Source organism: Sander vitreus, chromosome 1, assembly GCF_031162955.1.
Source record: "Sander vitreus isolate 19-12246 chromosome 1, sanVit1, whole genome shotgun sequence".
In the NCBI taxonomy this organism is placed as follows: Eukaryota; Metazoa; Chordata; class Actinopteri; order Perciformes; family Percidae; genus Sander; species Sander vitreus.
In genome coordinates this window covers 34,727,754-34,753,863 of record NC_135855.1, presented here as the reverse complement: position 1 = coordinate 34,753,863, position 26,110 = coordinate 34,727,754, and the positions used below count along the sequence as shown (strand labels likewise).

Here is a 26,110-nt window from a genome sequence, read left to right as displayed (position 1 = left end):
CCTGTAAGTCAGTTTTGACGCACATACACAAATGTGAGCATGCATGCAGACTGCGTGCAAGTCACAGAGGTGCTGATAGAAATCCATATCTGTAGCAATGTATCACTGTAATACACATAGCCGGTGAGCATGCATCCATCAAAGTGTCAGGCTCGGTTTTAGTGGTTTCACATTACCTGACTGTCGCAGAAGTGCGAGTTTCAGATTAGGATTACTTTCTCTCCTGCATCCTGCCTTCACAAGTCCTCATTGATCCGGGTTGTTTTTAATCTATCACACCACAGTGCTCCACTACGGTCAGGTGACGGTAGTTTATTTTTTAGAGTTTAAAAAAGATTAAAGGTTGGAATCCACCTAAACATTTTAAATCTGTTACAATATTATGGAAGTGTAATCACATAAAATGAGAGAATTAAATTTTTTCTTATCCTATGTTTCTTACTAGCTTTCTGAAGGAATCATTCATTTTTTTGTTTTGTTTTTAAGATTATTTTTGGGGCATGTTAAGCCTTTACTTAACAGGACAGCTGAAGACATGGGGGGGGGGGGGGGGGGGACATGCAGCAAAGGGCAAACGGAGTCGAACCCAGGCCCGCTGTTTCGAGGAGTAAACCTCTATATATGGGCGCCCGCTCTACCAACTGAGCTATCCGGGCGCCCTATTATGTTTTTGACAGTGAATCTTAGTTGCAACTAATAATTAATGTTGTAATGACACAATCAATAATCATGTCAGATAGGCCTGTCGCAATATGCAATTAATCAATTAATCGCTTGATAAATAAAAATGAGCTCGATAATCTTTAAATGGAAATTACTGCGGCTGGAAAAATTTCCTTTTTATTGTGTTTGGTTTTTATTCCAGTGCATGTTTTGTTAACAGAGACTGAGAGTCCATTTTATTTATTGTTTTTGGTTGTTATGTTCATTTATTGTGGATATTTAAAATGTCTTCCAGTTCCACTGTAAAATGTTCTTTAGAAATAAAAGTTGTTGGATCTTTGAAAAGGTGTACCTGCATTATTATGCCATCATCATTATATTAGATGAAAATGGTCTCAGAACGACAATATTATCATCCAGCTAAATTTGTTATCGTGACAGGCCTAATGTTAGAATTATTCAGCCTATTTGAGCCTCAAGACCCTGACATAAAACTGTGGTTTATAGCAACATAAATGCATTATGGATTCAGTGTGATTCTGGCTTAAGCTTGATAGTGTGTTTCTAGAACTGTACAGTGGGTTTCTGTAGTTCAAGAGGTCACAATATTTTTTCTGGACCAGACTAGTTTGAGAGGCAGCAGTGTGACCAACAGGTCAAAGATTCAGTAAGCGTTGTGAGTCTATTAGCATCCAGTGACAAAAAAACCCATTGAGCACGCAAATACAGTAAGCCAAACTGACTTGTAGGTCACTCAGGAGCTGAACCAGAGTTGGGTGAAGTAACTAAGAATAGATAATGATGAAATACTACATAATGTACAGTTGATCTCCAATATACAGTGGGGGGGGGAGACACTTAGGTGAATATGCCATTTTAAAACTTTCAGTCATCCGATCCCAAAAAAACAGAATAATTAGTGGCCCTTTACTTTTAAGGAAGAACACAGAGGGAAAGCCTACGTTGGCTCTAAAACATGTGAATGCAACTTTCAGTTAAATGTAGCCCATGGTTTTCTGCCCCGGTTGCTTTGTGTGTTGCACTTGGCTACATTTTAAATTACTAGAGATCCTTAAGGAAATATCACCAGCAATATATTCTATCTAGCAAAACTAGTTTTCAAGTCCTTTGGTTCAAGTGACCAAATGGAAATGAATGTCAGTCCAAACTCATCATGCAGTATTGACTGAGATTGCATCAGACACATTCAGCTGCACTGTGTGTTGTCAGGAATAAAGCAGCTTGCACACAGAGCTTACCCGCTCACTCACACCTGCTGCTTTGTACTCTAGCTTTCTCATTTCATCTCATTCACTCTATTGTGTTATTGTTTTTCATCACACCCACTGTACCGATCTAACAGTGCAAACTGAATACACCAAGCATCCTTATCCTAGCTGTCATTTACCATTTGTATTTTAGGCATGTGGCTGCCACTTCAACAGTATTCAGAGTGACTGACAATGAGTGCGGCTAGCCTTTCAAGAAATATTCAATCTGAGGCTGCAACTGTGGTATGACTTCATTTAACATGAGCCAGAGAACAGACAATATCCCTCACAGAGAGCACATATTATTTTAGTTTTTAAAGGGCACTCTGGGTTTTTTTTTCTGGCTGATTAGACCTCTGTGTAGTTGGGTGAAACTACGCTGGAAATTACCTAAGGTCACAAAACACGACAGACCAATGAGATTAAGGAAGGTGAAAGTTGTCCCAGCTGTGTGCATAGCATTGTGGGATATGTTTAATTAACTCATTTCACGTACCTATTTATATCTGTTAAGGGTTCACAGAGAGACTGAAGACCGTCCCAGCAGCCATAGGACAAAGGGCAGTCAGTTACCTTGGACTGTAGGGATGAGTCCAAAATCATGTGGGAAGAGCTATCGACTGAAAATAGTTATTTCTCTAAACAGACTAAAATAGACATGAACACTGAAACACATTTTCTTTGTACATACTGCAATTTTACCTCTCTTTCCTGAAGATGATACTAAGGTGTTATGTAGGTTCTATGGCATTACAACGAGCTGTTTATCTGTTTCACAGTTTTCCGTCCAGCCTGAAAAAAAATTTTCTCAAAAAATGTTCTCGACTTCGCTGCTTCTGCAGTTCCTGCTCTCTGCCTTTTGTAGGGCAGTGCAGTCTCCTCAACCTTTTGATAAGATTTATACAACCACCTGACTTTGAAGTGGGGGGGGTTAGTTTTAGTTTAGTTTGTTTATTGACACGTCATCATCGTATCATTAAAATACAATTTCAGAAGGTACAATGATCATATGTAGGACGCGTGAAATGGGGAACCCCAAATAAGCTACTAAAAGCTTTTCGGAGGGGGCCCAATAACATTAAACATACAACAGAGCAGGGCTGGGCGATATGGAGAAAATCAGATATCACGATATTCTTGACCAAATACCTTGATATCGATATTGCGGCGATATTCTAGGGTTGACAATTGGTGCTTCAACAGAATATCTTCACACTTAGAGTTTAGATAAATAATCATCAGTAATGTGGACATAATGTCGAAGTGGGTAAAGGCAAATAATAGAACAGCTACAAAAGTCTGGTAAGTTCAGAAAAGTACATCACTTTACTCTATTGCAGCCTTGAAAACCAGAAAAAGACACCACTTGTGTCATATCACGATATTACGATATCCAAAATCTAAGACGATATCTAGTCTCATATCACGATATCGATATAATATTGATATATTGCCCAGCCCTACAACAGAGAATAAACAGACACTTAAAAAACTCAATTCACAATAGACACTACACAGACATTTACCACATAATACAGACGATCCCAGTACAAGTATAACACTTAATCAACAATCATATGTTATAGGCAGTGGTTCCTTACTTTCTTGAAGATGGGGACCGAATGCGACAATTTCAAGTTTTCAGCAAGCTCGTTCCAGATCTGCGGCCCCCTACACACTACACTCAGGCTCGTGCACTTCAGCCTTCATGCACGAGCCTGAGTAGCTCGAGCCTGAGTAGCTCGAGCCTGCACGAGCCTGTAGTGTGTAAAGCCTGAGGGTGCACAGGCATGTATATGCACAGTGATTATTGCCAGGGATCTGTGCCACACCACTATCTATGCATGCGTGTTTTGAAAATGCAAGCTGAAGTTTATAGTGGTAATAATAGTACCACTGTGACATGCCTCTAGCCATGTTAAATTATGTCTTTTTTACCCATTAATTAATATTTTGGTGGCATATGTGAGAAAATCAGTAAAAATGTCCATGTGAATATCCATTTAAACTTCTGCTTTGTGTTTGAACAGCTGTTACGAGTCAATTTAGTGTTTATTCTGACTATTTGTTGAGTTTTTTTGTAGCTAACTGCACAGAAGAAACACATTGACAACAGACGATGAATCATGTCCTTTGCGATGTTGAAGAAAAGCAACCTTCTTGCTGTGAGGCTGGGGTGTTGTCTGAACTAAAATGTCAGAACATTGTCAAATAGAACTTGCAAGCCACTTAATTATTTCCACGTACCCCCTCAGTGCCTTGTTACCTCTGTTTTTGACTCCGTTGCTGTGTGTTGTAACCTGTATGTCACAAATACCTCCAGTCAGTTCAGCTCCTCGTACTAAACTTGAGTTACACCACTGGGATTAATGTTGATTCCTTTCTGCCTTATGTGATGTAGGCACCATGGTCGACTGGTTCAGAGTGTGTAGCCAAGTACAACTTCCAGACTGCCAACGAACAGGACCTGCCTTTCTGTAAAGGAGATGTACTGACCATCATCGGAGCCACCCGGGTAAGTAGGCAGATGGCTCGGAATATGTTGGAAATGTTGCACATTGTACTAAATTAGCGCTCAAAGCTGCTGTCCTGGCCAAATGACCATTATTTAAAGAATGAGCCAAGAGTTAATTCTTCAAAAGGTTTTAATGTACTTCTTCATGAGGTTGTACAGTAAGGCCGATATTATATACATGTAGAAAGTATCTGTTTCCCCAGTTAATGATCATGTACCGAATACTGGAAATTTGCAATTGCAATATTAAAATAAAAAGTGTCTACAGGACTGTCACACAAGCAGTACCATTCTCAACCCACTTAATATTAATTAATTCAATTAATGGCACCTCCAGAAGGCTCAATACTTGCTTTCCCACAACCCACCTCAGCACCAGCACAGCTAAAGTGCCCTCTACTGTTCTTCATATTCCACTTCTGTTATGTCTCAGAAATCCTATCCTACAGACTAAAGAAAATATCTTTGTTTGGTACAGATCCTCGCAAAAAAGTCACTCTGCAATCATTTATTTTTATTTTCCAATGAAAATGAGAATAATGATACAAAAATGATCATCCCCTCCAATATCACGAATCATATCGCAATCGCAATATCTGTCAAAATAATCACAATTAGATATTTTCCTCATATCGTGCAGCCCTAACGTCGACAAGGAGAAAAAAGAAAGGAAAAAAAAAAAAAAAAAGAGTTACATGATGCAGTACAATATATCGGCATGCAATAAACCTGAGATCCCAGTGAACATAATTCCATCAAATTAGTTTTGTAGCCTCAGTCAGTGGCTTTCCTTTCACCTAGAGGCACTCTCTGGCTCCTGGTTCAGATATACAGCAGCCATCACTGCCTCCAACAACCTATGCCCACAAATATCTTATTGAAACAGTGGTGTTAAAGTGGATCCTCACCTACAGAATGACTTCGTAGCTTACCTCAGTTATTAGCACCAGTATTAAGGTTGTGTTGTCGTGTGTTTGGCTGTATTCAGGATCCCAACTGGTACAGAGCGAGAAACACAGTGGGCAGAGAGGGCACCATCCCGGCTAACTATGTCCAGAAAAGGGAAGGAGTCAAGTCAGGAGGGAAGCTCAGTCTTATGCCGTAAGTATCAGAGGGGTAATGAAGGAGAAACCCAAAATATCTGTGGGGGTCTGTGGGGGTGTGGGTGTTTTCTTGGATGTCTCATGTATTCATTTAGAAACATACATGCATACACACACACACACACACACACACACACACACACACACACACACTCAAGCATTATGTTTGAAATATAAATAGTACACGGTTATTGTGTTCACACATTAACAATGGTTTGCCATTTGTTCAGATAACTGTAGAATGTTAACAGTATTTTGAAAAGAACGTTCTAGGAAAAACAATGATACGTAATGCCAAAGTAAATACGACGACATGCAGCAGTAATCAAAATAAAAAATGTAGCCGTAGCCGGAGTCTTGTACAGCTTTGCCACATGTGCTCTCTTTCCTTTTTTTAAGTGTGTGAACAAGTTGTCGTACCCCCGGTCACTTCTGTTCCCCGCAGCAAGGGAAAATGTAGTGTTGATTTCAAAAGTCAGGCAAAGCATCAAAAGATGGAAATTCCCTCTGTTGTAGTCTTTTGGTTTGTACTGTGTCTTCTCTTGTCTGTGTCTGACTACCACAGAGGTCACGACCAGCTGTGCACTACATTTGAATCGGGCTCTTTGAAATGACAGCTATTTGAAAAAGAGGAAAACATAATGCGAGGCATATGCAAATGAAGCGAGACAGGAAAGCCGAGAGCATACAGGCTACGCAGTATCATCCCATACAGTAACTATCAGATGTTGTCATCTGAAGGCTGACAAAGCTTTTGTGTACATCCTTCAAATGATAACATACAAGTATTCAAACTTCACAGATTAGTAAAAGGAGTTTTTAATTTCAGTGTTTCAGAGATGTGATAACATGTCAAATTATAACAAGGGGATAGTCACCATCAATTCTATTGAAATGAATATAGCAGCATTTGTAAAGTCAGACCCAATCTTTAAACATATTTATTTAAGCGTGTCCAAACTTGTGACTGGTATTGTATATCTGCGTTTCTAGTGTTGTGCTTTTACAGAAATGTCTGTGTTCTTGTTTTCCTAAAAGACACGTTCGTCTTGAGAATATTTGGGGCTGTCTTGTGTGACTAAGATGACCCATCCTTGCATTATAATCCCAGGATGAAGTCCATATACCCTAAAGCATTTTAGACAAGGATCCCTTAACTAAAAGAGAGATGGAGCAGGGACCCCCTACTACATATATTGTATTAAATGAAGTTGCATATTAAACTAGGCCTACAATAACATAACATGTAGGGTGGCCTAGAGCCTTTATACATACTGTTTTGCATAAAATACTAAGCTGTTAAAATAGCCTAATCATTGTTGGCATGATTTTTTATAAATCATGTTAAACATGTGGAACAGTGAATCCTTAGGATGAACTGTATATTTGGATGGCCTTAGTGACTACCTTATCTATAGGCCAGTAAGCAGTGGGGATTTATATCTGCTAATAATATGTTGGATTCGTTTTAAGCATTTTTGAAAAAACAATAACTTGGAGGCCCCCCTGCAATGACCCCGAGGACCCCCTGTTGAAGATCACTGCCCTAAAGGGAGTGTGCTCTCTCCAAAAACAGAGATCAGTCATAAGCATGTTAGTCTTTAGTTCAGCCGTGCTTATAGAGTTGATGGTATGCCACTGTAACATCCTGTTGGCACTGCAGGAAACATTTAAATGGACTTTTGACCCCCTTTGTCTCACTTCATCAACTGCTGCTAAAAGCGTTAACCTCTGCTTTTACCATCACTCATACCACACGTCGGCACCATTTTGAACATGGTCATAGGGTCACCCAACTCTGGCATGTTGCAGTCTGTGTGGTCTGAAGAGGCCCAGCAGTAACTTTAAATTAGCCTTGTGCAGCTATGAGGGCTTTGCAAACACACAACAACAATAGCATGAGCTGCTAAACTCCAATGCTAGCTCCTACTTTGCTTTAGCTCCGGTTATTTTATAACTTTGATTGATCATGTTATTATTCATGTAAGTAATCCACTTTCGGCTGTTACCAAACTCTCGTCACAGTATGTTTATCTCATAAATGTTTTTCTTTAATGAGAAAGCGCACAAAAGATATTAACTGTTGATTGCCGCCATCAGTCAACTCATTTTCACACTCATTTTACTTTGATTTCACTTAATGGAATGAACAGACACCCAAACATTTTGCATGGTCACTCTTGCTGCCCTCATGTCCCTACTGCTGCCCTTGACATCACTGCATAGTTAAGTGTTTTTCTTTTTCAAAATGCCCAAGCCATCAGAAGCTGTCCTTCTGGAGCCCACAGGGACTTGTTGATATAGATGTGAATCACTAACAGATGTCTCAGGGAAGACCTCTCCCTCTCTTCTGGGTTACATAAGGGTTCAACTGTGGTCCTCTGTCCCCATTCGCGCCCTGACTGTTTGATACTCAGCAGTAGATGCAGTCCTCGCCTCACTTGCGTCTAACAGCTTGTTCTCTCTGCTGCCGCCATGTGGCCGCCACTTATAACAACACCTACCCTAAAGAAAAGGTAGTGTGTTCGACCCTGCTTCCCTACTTCCTCCTTCCCGGTTGTTGTTCCACCAAGTTGATTACCACATGTTTATGTCTTTAAAAAAAGAAAAAGAAATCGGTATGACGTTATGGATGAAAACTGCAGTTTATTGCTGCGGACAGAAGATTTAGTGTGTGTCCACCGAAGGGCTATGTGTGTCTCTGGGCCGTCCACGCTCGGCGCCTGCTCTCGGATTAGTGGGAGTTAAGGAGCTGCTGTCCATCGGAGAAGCTGCCTGCACTGATCTAATCAACTCAACCCGTATTAAGCTGCTTTGCCACAAGGGCCTCTGCTGTCTTAGTAGGAGGAGGGAGTGACGGAGGCAGCCGCGGGAAAGCAGGCTAAATCAATTATAGCCGTTGATTACCACCTCTTCACCAGCCAAGATGGATAGAGAGAGCCTGTAGGCTGCTACTGTTTGCAGCTAATATGACCTTTCACACAAGGAGTGACATAAATCGATGGGATACGGTGGGTGCACTGTTGTGTAGTTGAGGTTTTGTAGGACACCCGGGTGTGTATACAGGCAGAAGATAAGTGATTTCCAAATCCTTAAAATTCTGTTATAGTCTCAACTGTATTTTATTGGGAAATATAAGATACTTTACACTAGGACTGGGCAATATATTGATATATCGATATCGTGATATTAGAGTAGATAGCGTCTTATATTTTGGATATCGTAATATGAAAATAAGTGTTGTCTTTTCCTGGTTTTAAATGTTGAATTACAGTAAAGTGATGTAAATTTCTGAATTTATCAGACTGTTCTAGCTGTTCTATTGTTTGCATTTAACCAGAAAGTCATTATATCCACATTATTGATGATTATCTATCTAAAATGTGAAGATATTTGATTGAAGCACCAATTGTCAACACTACAATATTGTCACAATATTGACATCAAGGTATTTGGTCAAGAATATATCGTGATATCTGATTATGGCCCAGCCCTACTTTACACTTGAACATTTGCAGATCACAGGTTACAATCACTTTGCTGTTTAATACCCATCCCAATAAACCCAACGACAGAGAAGATTATTTATGTGCATAGAAGATTTGTAAAGAGCAGCGGATGACATAATCCTGGTTATGATCAGGTTTTTGGAGTATCCCAGATATGCGCATTACACATGTAAACACTTTATTTTAGTTTCTGACTCTTCTCAGCCATGTTTGCTGGTGCGTCCTCAACGCAAGATACAAAGCAGTTGGTCTGTAATATAAAAAATATGATTAATGATGATCAACTCGCTGAAAGGGAAAGTCTGATTTGGCAATGCAGGTTGTGAAATTTGTTGTTGATCTAGTTTTCCATCACCGGTGATCAGATATAGAAGCATCGAGCAGATTAATAAATACAGCGGCGTTCAGACACCCAGAAAACAAACTGTGTTCATGTTTGAAGTAACTCAATACATAACTAAGAGGCTGAGATGTTAAGGAATCAGGACAACTGCAAGCAGACCATCAGAACCCCTCTCTCTGTGTTCCATCTACACACCCTATTCTGAATATAATCCAAACCAGGCTAAGGCTCAAAATCAGGATACTGTTATGCAGCTGCCTAATCCATCCATTAGTAGCCTATAGATATATCCACCAGGCCTTATGATGAGGGTGAAGCAGGGGCATAGAGCCAGCAAAGCAAGAGCTTTATTTGTTCTCAGAGCACGTTAAAGCCAGCACAACTCTGAACAGCTTTTTTTTTAATCCCTGCCTGAGTTAAAAAATAAATAAAGTAATTCATGGTCAGTCCATCTCTTGGTCCCAGACCTCAGCCAGGAGTGGGTGACTTAGTTCTGTCCTACCCACCACCTTGTCTGACCACTCATTGCATTTTCCTGTTATTGACTCTACTCTTAGGCTTTGTGTGTGTGTGTGTGTGTGTGTGTGTGTGTGTGTGTGTGTGTGTCATGTTTCCTGTTGTTTGGGTTCATGTACTTTCTCACTACTGACTCCTGGAGTCGAGACGACCCCACCCCTGCTCCGCCCGAGCCCAACTGACTGCAAGTGCTGCTGCTGGCTTCCCATTACCGGCACGCTTTTTTTTTTTTTTTTCACTTCTCATTTCAGAAGAGGGCTGTGGGCCGTGATGCATGGAAGTGGATCCTTCTGTCGGTTTGAAGTTGCAAACGAGCAAAGCAGGCGTAGTGAAAAATGACTTGTGATCTGTTGTAGGAAGGAACTGTAGAAGGATTTAGGCCTATCTGGTGTTGTTAGCACTGACATAGAGCAGATGAGGATTTCAGTTGTTTTCCACATGTGGTATCTCTGTACATGGATCAGACTCGTCTTTTAATAGACAACAATTGTTACATCAACTTGTGTGTGTGTCTGTGTGGGCATGCAAACATTACATGTCAGTTTTTGAATCTCCAAACAATCCCCTGACCAGTTTTTCCTCTTTCTTTCCCTAATCTTTCCTCACTTTCTTTGTCCCTGTCATATTTTGATGTCTGATTCACTGTCTCCTCTTTCTCTTTCTCCTTTCACTTTTTCTACCCCTTCATTATTATTGTTCTCCTTCACACTGTCTCTCCATTGTTGTTCCTTATTTTTCCCTCTTTCTCCTCGTCTTGTCATTGATTTTCTGCCCGTCTTCCCTCCTCGTAGATGGTTTCATGGGAAGATAACTCGGGAGCAGGCCGAGCGGCTCCTCTACCCTCCGGAGACGGGCTTGTTCCTGGTGAGGGAGAGCACCAACTATCCCGGCGATTACACCCTGTGCGTCAGCTGCGACGGCAAGGTGGAGCACTACCGCATCATCTACCACAACGGCAAGCTCACCATTGACGAGGAGGAGTACTTTGAGAACCTCATGCAGCTGGTTGAGGTGAGGGACAGCAGAGAACATTGCTGCCATTTCCTATTTATTTTAGTTTTCATCACATAATACCCTTTATACCCTTAATACACTTGGATTTCTGTCTGGCAGATGGAAAGGATAATTGGCCACTTATTATCAGTGCCAATAGGTTGGTTTGCCTTTAAACTTACAAATAGTGAGGACTGAAAGTCCCAAAGAGAGTGTGTAAAGAGAGTGATTTGTAAGGAAATGAAACCTTTGACCACTGACATTCAAAAACCGCTCTGCCAAATATTGCATCCTCCTCATAACTTAGTCCCTGGAGACCAATAGAGTCAAATAGTTTTATCAGCACATATTTTGGACTCTTTTGGCTCCACAATGTGAATGTCATATATATGTGTGTGTGTGTTAGGGCTGCACGATTTAGAAAATGTCACGATTCGATTCGATATCGATTTTCGATACAAAACCGATGTTCCCATGTGATTGCAGTAGACATACAATTTAAAAGAAAAGAAACACAACAAATTAATTGTAGTTTGATATTACTTTATATGTCTTCATACAGAAATAAAAACTTTTGCAACTAAAAACTGCAAAGTGCCAAGCTTTGGCCAGCTTTCAAATACATTTAATTTAAGTGTAAAATAAAACAGTTTGCGCCGACTAAACTACTTCTGCTGCACTCGTTCTTCTTTTGATTATAACAAGAGTGCCCAGGCGTCAGTGTGAATTCGACGCAGCGCCATCTATGGGAATGGCGAGCTAAACTCATTTCAGGACAATAGTATACACACCATACATACACTCGAAACGGAGAAGAAGAAAAAATATATGAATCGATTTTGAATCGGTAGAGCTTGAATCGCGATACGAATGTGAATTGATTTTTTTTTTTTGCACACCCCTAATGTACGTAACACTCACCTGCTCTAACAAAGGTGGGGATGCAATTCTAAAAAGTGGCGATCAGATCCTAAATATATTGAAAAGGTCCTAAAAAAGGTCTTAAAATGTATTAAATTTAACTTCAGGATTCCTGCATATACCCTGTACCTGTAGATACCGCCCCAAAAGGTTATGTCATCAACTTTGCATTGTTTCTCACTTTGTTTCAGGTAGTGTTTATGTTGTCAAAATGATCTCTTGGATCACTTCTCGTTGTCAATCAGACAGTGTAGTGAAGCCATTAAGGTCTGTTTTTATAAGTCCATATCTGCCAATTTCTGTATATATGTATGATCTTATGAGATTCGGAATCCATCTTACAACTTTATGTCAGTATTTAGTAGAGGTGGGAATCACCAGAGGCCTCACGATACGATATCACGATTCTTGCCTGATTCTTGCGATTTTTACCTTTTTTCCAACTCCCCAATTTCAAATGATGCCCCCTAAAGGAAACTTTGTCAACATCTGCTTTATCTAAAAAGATAAATGTCTGTTTGTTCATCTCACTTCAATTTTATTGCTGCAAAATGGGATTGTCAAGCAGAGAACCTGACCAACACATATATAATAATAGATCGATACTTGCTGCTGTGTATCGATACAGTATTGCCACGGAAAATATCACAATACTAGCCGTATTGATTTTTTTCCCACCCCCACCCCTAGTATTTAGTGAAATTTGATCGATCAATCGTGATTACATAACTCTGTGAACCCAAGACCCACACACACGCACATTCAGCGTCCCCATGGCGTCTCCATAAAAATCTGACTCGAGTACATGTTCTCATTCTTCGAAAAGCTGTCTGATCCTCTCCCTCCCTGCCTGTTATCTGAAAGCCGGTTCAATAAAAGGACATGAGTGTGGAGAGGGGAAGACAGGAGGCAAGATGGCACAGGGTAGGAGAGAGAAAGAGAGAGGTCTTTCATCCTCTCGGATGAAGAGAAGAGCTGGATTGGCGGCTATCACACTTTTAATTGGGACTCATCTCTTTGCCTCGCGGGGCGTTGGAAGTGGACGACAGGAATGTGCCAGCTGGCACCGGGACCATCCACATCCCCGGTGCATTCTTGTTATCAGCCACCCACAATCTATCTATCTCTCTATCCTTCTCTCACTCTCTTGTTCACACCCTCCAGGCTTGGTTCTGCCTCCACTTCCTTTCTCCACCTCCCTCCCTCCTTCTCTCTCTCTGTCTCTTTGTGTTTCCTCTTGTATACCTGGCATATTGCTTTCTTTCCTCCTCTCTTTGTTTTCCATCTCAAACTCTTCATCTGCCTTCCCTCCATACGTTTCTCTCTCTCTCGCTCGCTCGCTCTCTCTCTCTCTCTCTCTCTCTCTCTCTCTCTCTCTCAATCTCAATCTCACTATATCTTTATCCTCTCCACTGTCTGCATTCCCCTGTGTCTTCTCTTTCTCTCTATAATAGGCTATGAGAGGATGCCTAACATTCTTGTGCGTTTATCCGGCTTGCTCACTGTTTCCCTCCTCTGTCTGCCCTGCTCTCATTGGCTAAAAATGCATTTCCATGCAATAAAGACTGAATTTAAGTAATTGTAATGTGTTAAACAACTACAGAGTTTTTCAAGATATCGAAATCACTGCACATGTCACAAATGACTACATGAGCTACATAACTGAAGAAAATCCAAATGTGTGTAATTGTATAAACATGTATACATGTATGAGGGTGGTTGTGGCTATATATGTGAGCGTCAGTGCTGAATAATGTAGGGGAGTGGACCCCCTCCTTCACCATGCTGCCCCCTTGTGGTTGCTACAGTAACTTGCACTCCTTGGTCAATTCGCCATGCTGCAGTTGTAAAACATTGTTTTGGTTGTCCATGGGGTAGCTCCTTCTTTTGCTCTATTAAGTTAGTGGTCCCACAGAGGTTTGATGACCAATGTTTGTTAGCAAGACACTGATTCACAGTTTGTCTTACACATTTGAATTTCACCAAAATGGGACATCTGCATTGATAATGCCAGGGTCTATCCTTAATTTCATAATAATGAGCAGATATTGACGAGTTGTTTAGTTGACTGTGTGTCTGGGGGTCCAAGATCAGATGCATTGACCTCTCTCACACCCACACACTCCTCCTCCTCCTGCTGCTGGTTCCCACAATAACCTTCACAGCTCCCAGCAGGGTAGCTTCTTTAGAGCCGTCTTCAGATGCCTGACACATACTGTCAGTCTTCAGCAGAGGTTCGTTCATTCCAAAAGACTGATCCTGTCACCTCAGTCGATGTATGATTGCAGTGCAGATGCAATGGGTTTCAGTGAATTGCGTTTATTCTATTCATGGTTGTGTATAATAAAAATGAGCTTTCTATGATTATCTAAACCATCCTTATCCGATGTAATTGCCAAACTCTTCACATAAATTGAAAGAACTTAACCAGTGCCAAATTGTGAGGGTGCATGGGCTGGATGTCGTTATAAATTATGTTATATTTTTTCCTTTTTATTTTTAAATGTGTCCATCAAACCCTTATTCAGCTCATTAGAGGAGCACAGTTTAAAATAAGTGGTGCTTCCGCAGTGGCAACACTGGCGCCTCAGTTTGTTGATGCTGTCATTTCTTCAACAACACATCCTCACCTCCTCCGATGGTGGAATATGCCTCCTGTTCCAGTCAGAGCAGTAGAAGTAGCCCCGAAACTTCAGTCAAACAACTCATCTCATACCCTCTTCCCTTACACATGCTCATATACTGTATGTCCATTCTACTTATCGCCTCTTATTTTATTTTCTTCTTTTGTACGGAAATGAGGCAGGGATTCCCTCAAGACAACCATCCTCCTCTTTAGCATTGATGCAAAGCATTGGTGAAGGCAAACACCACTGTTATCCCATACATATTAAATTGACGGAGCCCCCCTGCATATCAACTCTTAGCCGGAATCTTCTTTTCATCGCCACCTTCATGTTCCTCTGTAAAGCATTGCTGGAAACATCAGCCTCACTTTTGTTTTGTATATCAAAAGCTTGTACACAGATTCACCAATCAGATTTCATCTTTGAAAATTAGTCCTTGATCATACAACTATGTCTAAGATGGGAGAGTGAGAATGAACTATTACAGTACATACTGCCGACTGTTAAACATTAGATTTCTGAAAAGTCAGAATGAAAAATAGCAGCCGGGATTTTTATTGTCATTTCTAACACTTGCATAATGACGTTTGTCTTTACATTTTGAAAATGCATTTCATTCTCTCTGACTCTGTCCCCAGCATTACACCAAAGATGCCGATGGCCTTTGCACCCGGCTGATTAAACCCAAGTTGATGGAGGGAACAGTGGCAGCACAGGACGAGTTCTCCAGGAGTAAGGACACACTGAGCTCATTACACTGCTCTACAGGGACACTGGCACCAATGCACACGGGGACATCATTTTGTTTATATACTGTCACGTTAACCTCACAAGCTTACAGTCTGTGGCACATGCACAGTGTGCAGACAAAGCCAGCATCGCCTACAAGAACCCGCTATCATCCTCGTCGTAATAGCATTAATCAACAGAGGGTAATTAATCTCTGTGTGTCTGGGGACGACTGCTTGGCTTCACCAGTTCCCGAGGTCAGTCGGCGTCTTCCTCCACCTCTGTCACTCTTCATTCCTCTTCATGTACCCATCTGACCCGGGTCAAGGCTGATTTATGCTTTTGCGTTAAATCAACCCCTTGGGTGCGTACATAGGTACGTGGAGTAGAGCTGTAATCGGGCCTTAAAAGTAAGGCCCGAACAGAATTAGGCCCGAGCCCGACAAGTGCATTTTGATTGACAGCTTTTTAAAAGCCCGAACCCGTTTACAGCCCGACATTATTCAAAGGTGCACACGCACACAGATCTTTTGCCTTTTGTCAAGAATGAGTCATTTATACATTTTTTTAACACATGCTTTCTTTGCCGGTGCAAGCAAAACGTAATCGCCATTGGCCAGCCTCCGTTTCACCTCCTCAGCATCCATTTTTGCGCTAATCGAAACGCATCACCTGACCGCTCATTTACTGCGCAACCCGGAGCGCAAGCCCAAGCCCGGCCCGAGCCCGTGTAAAATGATAGAAATTAAGACCGTCAGATTCGGGCAAAGATCTTCAGCTCTAACGTGGAGATACCGACCATACGCCAGATTCTACGCCGTAGCCTGACGTGCACCTCTCAAAAAATTTAACTAAACTTAGTGGCCAACGCAAGTAGTGGCCAACGCACGTCGCTCGGCTATGTCTTGGTAGCGTTGCATTTCCCCCTACTCATTTCTGGGTTCTCCTTCTCCATGAACAACATGAAATCAAGGAGAGGGTTAACTTTTCCATCTACAGCTTTCCCGACTACGGTCAGAAAGCACAGGGGAGATACTTTGTTTCTCCCACTACGCCTCTAGAGTCGGTGCTCGCTCCGAAGCTAATCACGGTCACTCTCTCACTCGTTCTACCACACACTCCCCACTCACACACTCACACACATGCCGGCCCTTCTATTCTCTTAAAGAGATCGACACACACACACCAACGCACAAGTATAGTATTAGGCCACTTACGTAGTCTGCGTTGAAAGCTCTGGGTGGAGCCTCCGCACAACCATAAAACAGCCTTCACTCTTACACCGGAGAACTGGAAAATGCTAAATGTTGTGTTGAATAAATCAACACTTATACTATAAACTCACACTAATAACAGATAAATCATTTAGGTCTTATTCTGACCAAAAGATACATGTGAAACTCACTAATGAAAATGTAATGTTTTCTAAATAGTACAGTAGTTCTACTAAATTTAGTAATATAGTACATTTTACTAAATTGTATAAATGCGCTGTGGTGATAAATACAATATTAGGGTTTTGTTAATGCATGCTTTTCCCTGAGTGTTTTACATTTATGTGATTGGACCTATAGCATGATTGAAGAAGAAGACATACTTTCTTAACCCTTTCTTAAAACCTTTTTTTTTGCTCTGTTGTTAGTTATTACACACAGGCCTGAAATACACACACATGCCCAGGACCTATACGTGCATAAATGGAGAGATGTCAGAGTAGTTGCCTGTGAAGTCTGCTAAGTGTTCTCTGTCCTCTCTTGGCAGGTGGCTGGGCCTTGAGCAGAAAAGAGCTGAAGCTCCTTCAGACCATTGGCAAAGGGGAGTTTGGAGGTGAGGGATTGATTTCACAAGGATCTCTGCATCATTGAATTTCAAACATCAGAGCCATAATAACTTGAGACTAAGATTGCCTGCCTGAACTTTGCCCTGCCTTTGTCCGTGTCAGATGTGATGGTAGGAGACTACAGAGGGACCAAGGTAGCGGTCAAGTGCATCAAAAATGACGCCACGGCGCAGGCTTTCATCGCAGAGGCCTCTGTCATGACGTAAGATCCTCCGACTATTGTGTGTACGCACACAGGCACACCTTTCTCTTTTGCTTTCTATCACAGGTTACTTTTTCATTATTTTTTGGAATGTAGACAGGCAGGAGATGCCTTCATGTTTCCAGCACACTAACACTTGATTTTGTTTCTGCTTCTGTTATGCTTTGTACAGGCAACTGAGGCACAACAACCTGGTGCAGTTGCTGGGGGTAATTGTGGAGGAGAGGGGCAGTCTCTACATTGTCACAGAGTACATGGCAAAGGTTTGTCACAAGCCTTAACATGTTGGGAAAAAAAACATGTATTATTATATTATAACAGTATTGGAAATACCGGTACGCACATATTTTTAAACTTTCTATTTGGTTTGTTTAATCCGCAAATCAAACAGCATACCACATGTTAATTAGTGAGAGGTCTGTTTCCCCCTGTTTCCAGTCTTTATGCTAAGCTAACTGACTGCTGGCAGTAGCTTTACATTTACTGTAAAGATATGAGAGTAGTAGCAACCTTGTCGTCTAACTTTCAGCCAGAGTGTATTTCCCAAAAAAATGTGGAACTATTCCTTTTAATGTGACATGTGGAACCTAAAGTAGACATTACTACAATCTAAGTTAATAATAATAATAACTTAAATAGCAAATGAATAACAATGATTCATGTAAATACCAAAAGTCTTGACAAGACACTCCCATCCAGTTTTTAGCAACCTCAAAGTTTGAATTTGTAAATTGACATAAGCTCTAAAAAAGTTAAACATAGTTGTAACACAGTGTGTTCCCATGTAGCTCAGTTGAAGATACACCAACATTTTGTTTTTGACTGGACTCATCCATGCTTAAAATGTCCTCCTCTGAACACAGGGCAGCCTAGTGGACTACCTGCGCTCCCGAGGACGGACCGTGCTCGGTGGAGACTGCTTACTCAAGTTCTCACTGTGAGTCCTCTTCATCTCTGTTCAAGTACATTTGTAGAAAAGACGAATGTTTGATCAGCCCAGCTCAAGGTCTAGAGCTAAACTGCTGCTCTTTAACTGTCAGGTTTTGAATAGAGTTTCAGAAGAACAGTCTCACGCTCTTGACTGGGAACATAAAAGAACCCTTTGTTTACACAAGCAACCATCGTGCAGGTTGTTTGCCTTGATTAATGGCTGCTTTATCTGCAAGTCAAGTGCCTTAAAGTATTCATTTACTTAACAGTCATTTAGTTGATGTAACCAGCACAACTTAAAATGAGTGCAACCATTACATACGTGTAAACACTCAGATCAGTAGGCATAAATGCAAGCATCCAAGTATTTCATGATGGAATGAACATGTTATGGCCCTGACGCACCAACCTGATAATCGGCCCCCGGACAGTCTGGCGAGTCAGTGACTCGAGTCTGTTTGTGTGTGTTGTAGGAGCTGTCGGCCTTCATTTTGGCCGACCTGACTTGCTGGGTCGGAGAGTGGGCAGTCGGACTCACTCCACCAATCTGATTGGTGGAGTGAGTGGAGTGATTGGGGGAGTGCTAACCCGGAAATGGCAAGCGGGATGAGTGACAAACGCCTCTCAAAATCTGACAAAAATCTTTTAAACTGACCTTTGTCGATCTGAAATGAAGACAGGTTCAGCAACTGCATGGCCTATTTCTCACTTAAAATGTTTTCAGAAACATGTTTCAGTGAGCTATTTTCGTAAAATACGAGATCGTATTTCGAACAAGCCGCCATTACTATCGGCTGGAGAAGCCAGACCCACGTGACGCGTTGTCATTTCCGGTTTTCTTTTTTTGTATTGCGTACGCGCAGAACGTACGCTCAAGACGGCGTCGCTTCGGTGTGTTCCAAGGCACTTTTTGGACCTCGGGGAGCAGACTGATCAGTCCGACTGCCTTTTCTGCTGACGGTCAACCGTCCGGTTGGTGTGTCAGGGCCTTTAGAGATGTGCAATGGGATTAGATTTTAACTGTGTGAACTTTAAGCAAGTAAAGGAGGAAGATGTTCAGATATTTCCTGTTTTTTCTCCTCCACTTTCACCATCTTTTTTTTTTTTTTTTTTTTCATTAATTACATTTGCACTGCAGTTGTCATTCATCATCTGGCAGGTCTTTTTTTAAATTTTTTTATTAAGGAGTAGATGCACACCTATGCGTTGTTATTCTCTCAATCATCATCTCTCCTGTCTGCCTGTATCACCCAGTGATGTGTGCGAGGCCATGGAGTACCTGGAGGCCAACAACTTTGTCCACAGAGACCTGGCAGCTCGTAACGTGCTGGTGTCTGACGACAACATCGCCAAGGTCAGCGACTTCGGCCTCACCAAGGAGGCCTCCTCCATACAGGACACTGCCAAGCTGCCCGTCAAATGGACCTCCCCTGAAGCACTAAGAGAGAAGGTGAGAGATGACGAGGGGTCGGACGGGTAGCAGACCTGAGCTAATGTGCTGTTGCTTTTCAGCTGCTTCACTTACATTTAATTTGAATACCAGCGTAAGTAAGTTGTTGGACCACTCTTAAGCAGGGATGATAACATTTTTTATTTGATGCCAAAGTTGACACTGCTCTGACACATCACATTTAGCAAGAAGCAGACAATCTGTACATGACCCGTACAACAGGTCTGGATTACTTGTGAATATCCTTTATATCTAAGAGAACATTCTAAGCACGAAAACAATCGGCGGATGCAACAAATTCTCTTAAATCATTCCTACGTGCCAATCAAGACCAAATGAGTTTGTCCATGAGGCCCAATGTGTTTATAGAAAAGCTTTAACAGCTTTTATCTACAGGGTTCATACCTTTTGAAAAAACCTGGAAAAGTTATGGAATTTGAAAAATGCAAATTCCAGGCCTGGAAAGTTTTGGAAAAGTCGTGGAATTTTTTTTTTTTAACACAGCATAATAATATGTGATTAATAAATGTATTTCACGTCGTCCTAACGTCAACGTTCTATTTGGGGCGCGATATTACAAATCCCACTATGAACAACATAAATTGTCATTCATTTTATTGTTAAACCTCTAAGGGGAAAACTTTAACACAGATTTGTATTCTCATTGTATAATGTCGACTGACGTTTTCAGGAAAACATAGTCATGGAAATTTGCCGAAAAGTATTGGCTAAAATGCGTATGAACCCTGTATCTAATGTTTAGCTCCTGTTTTGTTTACCAGTTCAGGTGGATTGGAATCCCATTCAGGACTTGGTTTGATAGCAGCAGTTTGACTAAGAGACAGCCTGCTGCTCCTTATTCTCCACTTAAAATCTTTCAAATCTGCATGTGCACATGCTCTTTGGAGCCTACATGCTGATTCAACTCACTGAACACATTTGGTGTTACTTTTGTGTTTGTCGTACTATTCATGTTTCCGTACTTGAACTCCTGAAATAGTAATAACAAACCAAGACTCACTCCCTGAATGCCTTTATTTAATGTGTGAATTTGGGCTCCTTTTTTTTTTCCCCGACAGAGGTTTTCTACCAAGTCAGATGTCTGGAGTTATGGAATCCTACTTTGGGAGATCTACTCCTTTGGGCGCGTGCCTTACCCTAGAATTGTAAGTACCTGAGCACCAGACTTCTGTGGCTCCCTGAGGTCTGAGGTATACCAGCAGGTGGCAGGCTTCATCGTTGGGACCAGTGTTTATTTTTTTTTTGTACATAATTAGTGAGATGTCTTGTACCTTCAGTGCTGACCTCAAAATAATTAGATTTGTGCCATTAGACTGCTGGAGCAGGTGATGAAAATGTGTACTGTATTATGAATGTAGTTATTCTTGCATGCTTCACCAGTAGTTACATATTTAGTAATTTGATGTTGTGAAGAATAACCTTTCCCTGGGATGTTGTGGTGGCAGTTGAGTCCCGTTGTCAGTTGCATAAGCTGAATATCAATCATCATGCGGAGAGTCCATGTCGACATCGCTCTGTCTCTTGTCTCTCAGCCGTTGAAAGAGGTGGTGCCCCGGGTAGAGAAGGGATACAAGATGGACGCCCCAGACGGCTGCCCGCCCGTGGTGTACGACCTGATGAAGCAGTGCTGGACCCTGGACTCCGTTGTGCGGCCCTCCTTCCGCATGCTGAGGGAGAAGCTGCAGCATATCAGAGCCAAGGAGCTCTACCTGTGAAGAGGAGGCCCAGAGGGGGGCGACGGGGGGAGAGGAGGGGGGGCGAGACACAGCCCAGCACAGCTGTAAAGTGGGGGGGGGGAGGAGGAGGAGGAAAAGTAGAAGAAGAGGGACCACAGCATCTTCCTCCTGCCTGCCTAGCCTGTTGACCTGTGAGACTGCCATACTGTGCCCCCTCCCCCAGCCGCCCTCTGCTTCCATACAAGGACTGTTTTCCTGTTTGTGTTGTATAGCTTTTGCCGGACACTTTCCTCTTCTCTTGATGGGCCACTGCTCTTTCCTCCTTCTATACCTGCCGCTGCTCACTCACTCTCTCTCTGTCTCTCTCTCTCTCTCTCTCTCTCTCTCTCTCTCTCTCTCTCTCCTCTCTTGGTCCAAGTTTCTCCTCTTCCTACTTGGAAGATCCTTTTTCTTATTTTTTTCCTCCCCTCCTCCTCTCCTGAACATGACATTAACTGGAGGGGAGGCTGGCCTTTTCCTCCACGTTTGTCAGGTGCTCTTTCTTCTTCTTCTTCCCCCTCCCCCTTTAATCATTCCCAGATCTCTGTATCACCTTGTGGCTCTGCATGAATTCAGCCCAGCTCTCTGTCATTCCATCCTTCCTTCCTTCCCTCCCCTCGGTGTGGTGTCAGGTGTGGGGCCTTCGCTCTGTGCTAAAGTGCCTCCAGTCTTCAGAGCTCCAGACTTCCCTCCAGCATCTTTCAACTGGACTGTTGTAGTTTTGATTTTTTTTTTTTTTTTTTTTTTTTTTTTTTTTTTTACTTTTTTAAGAAATCTTTTTTATTGCTTTCTTTTTTTTTCAGGGAGGTTATCAAACCATTTTTTTTCTAGTGCCGTCTCCACCTCCACCGCCACCATCACCCCATCAGACTGGGATTTTTTTTTTTCACGTGTCCCTGAAGAGAGCGTGAACAGGAAGAGAGAGGAGTATCATGTTCGTCCTCAAACCAATACAGTCGAAGAAGTGGATGAGGGGGGGGCAGGACAATAACAGGAGTCGGGGGAGAGGCAGTTCACAAACATGGTTGATTCATCATACATGGGCTTGTTTTTATATCAAAATATATTTAAAGGATTAAAAAGAACAAGGAAAAAACTGACTTTGGCAGAGAATAAAAAAGGACTTTCAGAAGCCGGGAGTCTCTTGGCGTTGGAATGTTAAGCGTGTCTGTGAACGCTGGGGTCGGGGTGGTGCATGCTGTGTGAGAGGCCTTGGGTTCAACTGTCAGTGCTTTCAATGTTCATTGTTTTATTATTCTATCATGATTATGAATAAATCATTCCATCTGAACAGTGTGGGAACACCTGCATCATTGTGTGTGTGTGTGTGTGTGTGTGTGTGTTGTTTAACTATATTCGTGGGGTCCAAAAACCGGGAATACAGTGTACTTATGGGGTCCGGACAGCTTTGTGGGGCCAAAATGCTGGACCCCACAACTTTAAAGGGCTGTTTGAGGGTTAAGACTTGGTTTTAGGGTTAGAATTAGGTTATGGTTAGGGTGAGGGTAAGGGTTAAGGTTAGGCATTTAGTTGTAGTGGTTAGGGTAAGGGGCTAGGGAATGCATTATGTCAATGACGGGTCCCCACAAAGATAGTGAAACGCACTGTGTGTGTGTGTGCGTGCCGAATGCACAGTGCCCTAGGGTTTAACACATTGGATTTTCAAATAACATATTATATCCCATTAAGTCCATAGTAGAAATATTCAACAGTAGGGCGTTAGTGGACATAGTGAAATTACAAAAAGTTGATAGAGCACTAATCTGGTTCATATTCTTCCTCACAGCCACAACTGGAAGCTAGCTGGCTGTCACAGCGCTAGCTTACTCAGCAGGTCCACTGGAGCACATCAGGGTTAAAGGAGAATTCCGGCCAATTTTTAACGTTAATCTTGATCACTATAGCTACGCGAGTACTTTCAATACTGAAGCTAGCTACCGGCAGGATCGAGGCAGGGACCAGGGTAGGTGAATTTAAACAATGTCCGAGTTGAAAACGCATCTTGTTGACACGTAAGGGCCCTGTTCATGTGGCACAGACATATTAATTACATTTTGTGTCTGTTTAGAGGCACAAAGGCACTCTAAAACTTGTCCCGACCACTGCCGTTTTAGCTCAGGTGATGCTTGTACATGTAGCTGCAGCTTCTCCGTGTTACCTGCACTGATTCAGGTCAGGGTTTTTTCTATTGAAAGTACTCGCGTAGCTATAGCGATCAAGATTAAAGGAGAATTCCGGTCGATTTCAACCCGTAGCTCTGTTGTTTGGAAATTTGGAGTGCTGTCAGTAGCAAGAAAAACTAAAACAATCGGTGCTGCCTACACCGTGTTATCCCCCTGCTAGCGTTAGCACCCAACAGGCTTAAACAGGGCAAGTTTTAAACGTGTTTTTGGCCTCTAAACATGCTCGAAATGTCATTACAAGTGCCTACCCATGTGCAGTGATTCCTTCCGAGGGAACACAGCAAATCTGACTGGAATATTGGATTGTATGAGTTCGACAATCGACTAGTGTGGACTTGACCGGAAAACAGGAAATAAACAGAGGTATGTGCACTGGCTGGATTAACACAACTTTTATGCCTTTCTACTGCAGTCAGGTTCCCTCGGAAGGAATCACTGCACATGGGTAGGCACTTGTAATGACATTTCGAGCATTTTTAGAGGCTTAAAACACGTTTAAAACTTGCCCTGTTTAAGCCTGTTGGGTGCTAACGCTAGCAGGGGGATAACACGGTGTAGGCAGCACCGGTTGTTTTCGGTTTTTTGCTACTGCCAGCACGCCAAATTTCCAAACAGAGCTACGTGTTGAAATTGACCGGAATTCTCCGTTAAGTGCCTTGCTCAGAGGCACCTTGATAGTAATAGTTGATAAAGAGGGTGAAGGTTTGCCATTCATTCTCTCCTATTAGATTTTCCTGGCCCATCCACGTTTGAAAATGGAGACCATAAGAACACTTAAAACTACAACATGGTTTGCTGCCTATTTGAGATCAGAATGGATGGAATGCAAATGCAAGAGCAGTAATAGGTTGAGAGAGTGGTGAGGTTTATCCAGGTTTCAAAGTTAAGACCATAAGCCAACAGCTCAAACTACAATGTGCTTTGTAGTCTGTAGATAGACCAGATATATTTAAGATTAGGAAGTATCACTTACTTGGAATAGATTTCTTTTTTTATAGCTTATAGTTTATAGCTACCTTTATGAGGGGTTTGAGATGGCTTACAGGATGGAAAATCTGTCATTACACCTATTTTCTCAACAGGTTTTCTCTTATTTATAAAACGCTGACTAGTTTTTAGCGTCCCTGTCCCCTTGAATCGCATCAAACAACCTGAAAAGAGAAAACTAACTATTCAGCAGCACTTCATGAACAACCTGTGAAGAGGATCACAAGACAAAGTGTGAACTGATGCTCTAAAGAAGTGCGTCTCGCCTCTCTCAAAGCCCAATCTCTTTACAGATGTGCAGCTAAAAATAAATCCTCCTGTGACGATCTTTTGATAGCAGAAGTGCCATTAACAGGTGTTGGAGTGTTGGTGTTATGTCAGCTGAGCAGTTCACAGTGGTTAACATGATGCTGGATTCAACTGTCTGTGCCCTGTGTGCTCTGCTCTTTGGAGGGTGTCCTCTTGCCCCCAGTGTAACTTACAGGGTGGGATGAGACCGGAAATCTTTTAGTCTCACTGAATTTGTGTTGTGCTTCCACTTTAACTCATTCAAATGTCATTTGTCATTTCTTACTTTGCCCAAACCCTGCATCTTCTGCTGCTGCAGCAAACAAGTGTTTGTGGACAGGAATTCATGTAATTCCTAGGAATTTTAATGACAGTGACAGGGCGGTAACAATGGGCTGGTTACGTAAGCAAGGCAGTTTGTGCTCATAGCCAAGGCTGTGCTGCTGTCAGGACCTATCACGCCAGCTCCAATTTGCCATCCTGCTACGGCCGCACGAGACGGGCCTGCCGCAGAGGTCCCTTCCCTTCCCTTCCCCCTCCACACTCAGCTTGTCTCCTCAGCTCACTGGCAAAAAGTACAGCTCATTAGCCGATTGGGGGAACATTTTTGGATGTCGCCTGACTGCCAGAAATCACCACCGGGAGGCATAGTACAGTCTGAGTTCCCAAGGGAGCTGAAAAGGAGCAACACAGAGCTTCAATCTTGGATTGAATTGCATTTGTGAAGGAGTTACTCAAGATGTCAGGCATTCGATTTTGGAGATGTGCACATTCTAGTAGAGGGGTCAAAGGTCAGGCCAGCAGCATCATTTATTGAGATAATGCCTTGTTCAAGGACGCTTTGTCAAAGCTGGACAGACACAGTCTTATCATTCTCTCTCGCCTCCAGACCATCTGACACCAAACCCTTCATATATTACATCCATAGTACAGTAAACCCTTGTCATTTTATATAATATGTTGAATTATAATGATACATTTTAAAATGTAAAGCCCAACTAGAGCTATCACTGATGAGAGCTTGTGGAGACAGGAGCGAGAGTTAACACACAGCTCTCACGTCTGGACGCCTTGGTCTTTCGTTCGCACTTAAGTAATCCTGACAACCGCACGGCTCCGCGTTCTCAGTAGGCAAAAGCAAGAGGTTTGATGTGTTAATCAGCTTTCAATAAGTTATGGATCTGGGCAGCACACTTGACAGCAACAAATTAGCTTTTGAATTAATCTGATTACGCCAACACAATGTTTTTTTGGGTGAGCCCAATGAAGATGCCGAGGGCTGCACATGTTTATGTGGAGATGGT

At 42.2% G+C, this 26,110-nt stretch overlaps 1 protein-coding gene across 2 annotated transcripts in view; it reads left to right on the top strand.

Moving 5' to 3' along the window:
• The window catches only part of cskl (c-src tyrosine kinase-like), a 58,432-nt gene extending 35,774 nt beyond the window's left edge, over positions 1–22,658 (top strand). For both annotated transcript variants that reach the window (XM_078253514.1, XM_078253522.1), the window contains 11 exons: positions 4,336–4,449; positions 5,438–5,550; positions 10,712–10,931; positions 15,100–15,193; positions 16,952–17,017; positions 17,133–17,232; positions 17,405–17,495; positions 18,096–18,169; positions 19,417–19,612; positions 20,692–20,778; positions 21,166–22,658. In XM_078253514.1, the coding sequence (XP_078109640.1) occupies positions 4,336–4,449; positions 5,438–5,550; positions 10,712–10,931; positions 15,100–15,193; positions 16,952–17,017; positions 17,133–17,232; positions 17,405–17,495; positions 18,096–18,169; positions 19,417–19,612; positions 20,692–20,778; positions 21,166–21,348 (1,338 nt within the window). In that variant the 3' untranslated portion in view covers positions 21,349–22,658. The remainder of the gene's footprint in view (positions 1–4,335; positions 4,450–5,437; positions 5,551–10,711; positions 10,932–15,099; positions 15,194–16,951; positions 17,018–17,132; positions 17,233–17,404; positions 17,496–18,095; positions 18,170–19,416; positions 19,613–20,691; positions 20,779–21,165) is intronic.
• The last annotated feature ends 3,452 nt before the right edge of the window (positions 22,659–26,110 follow it).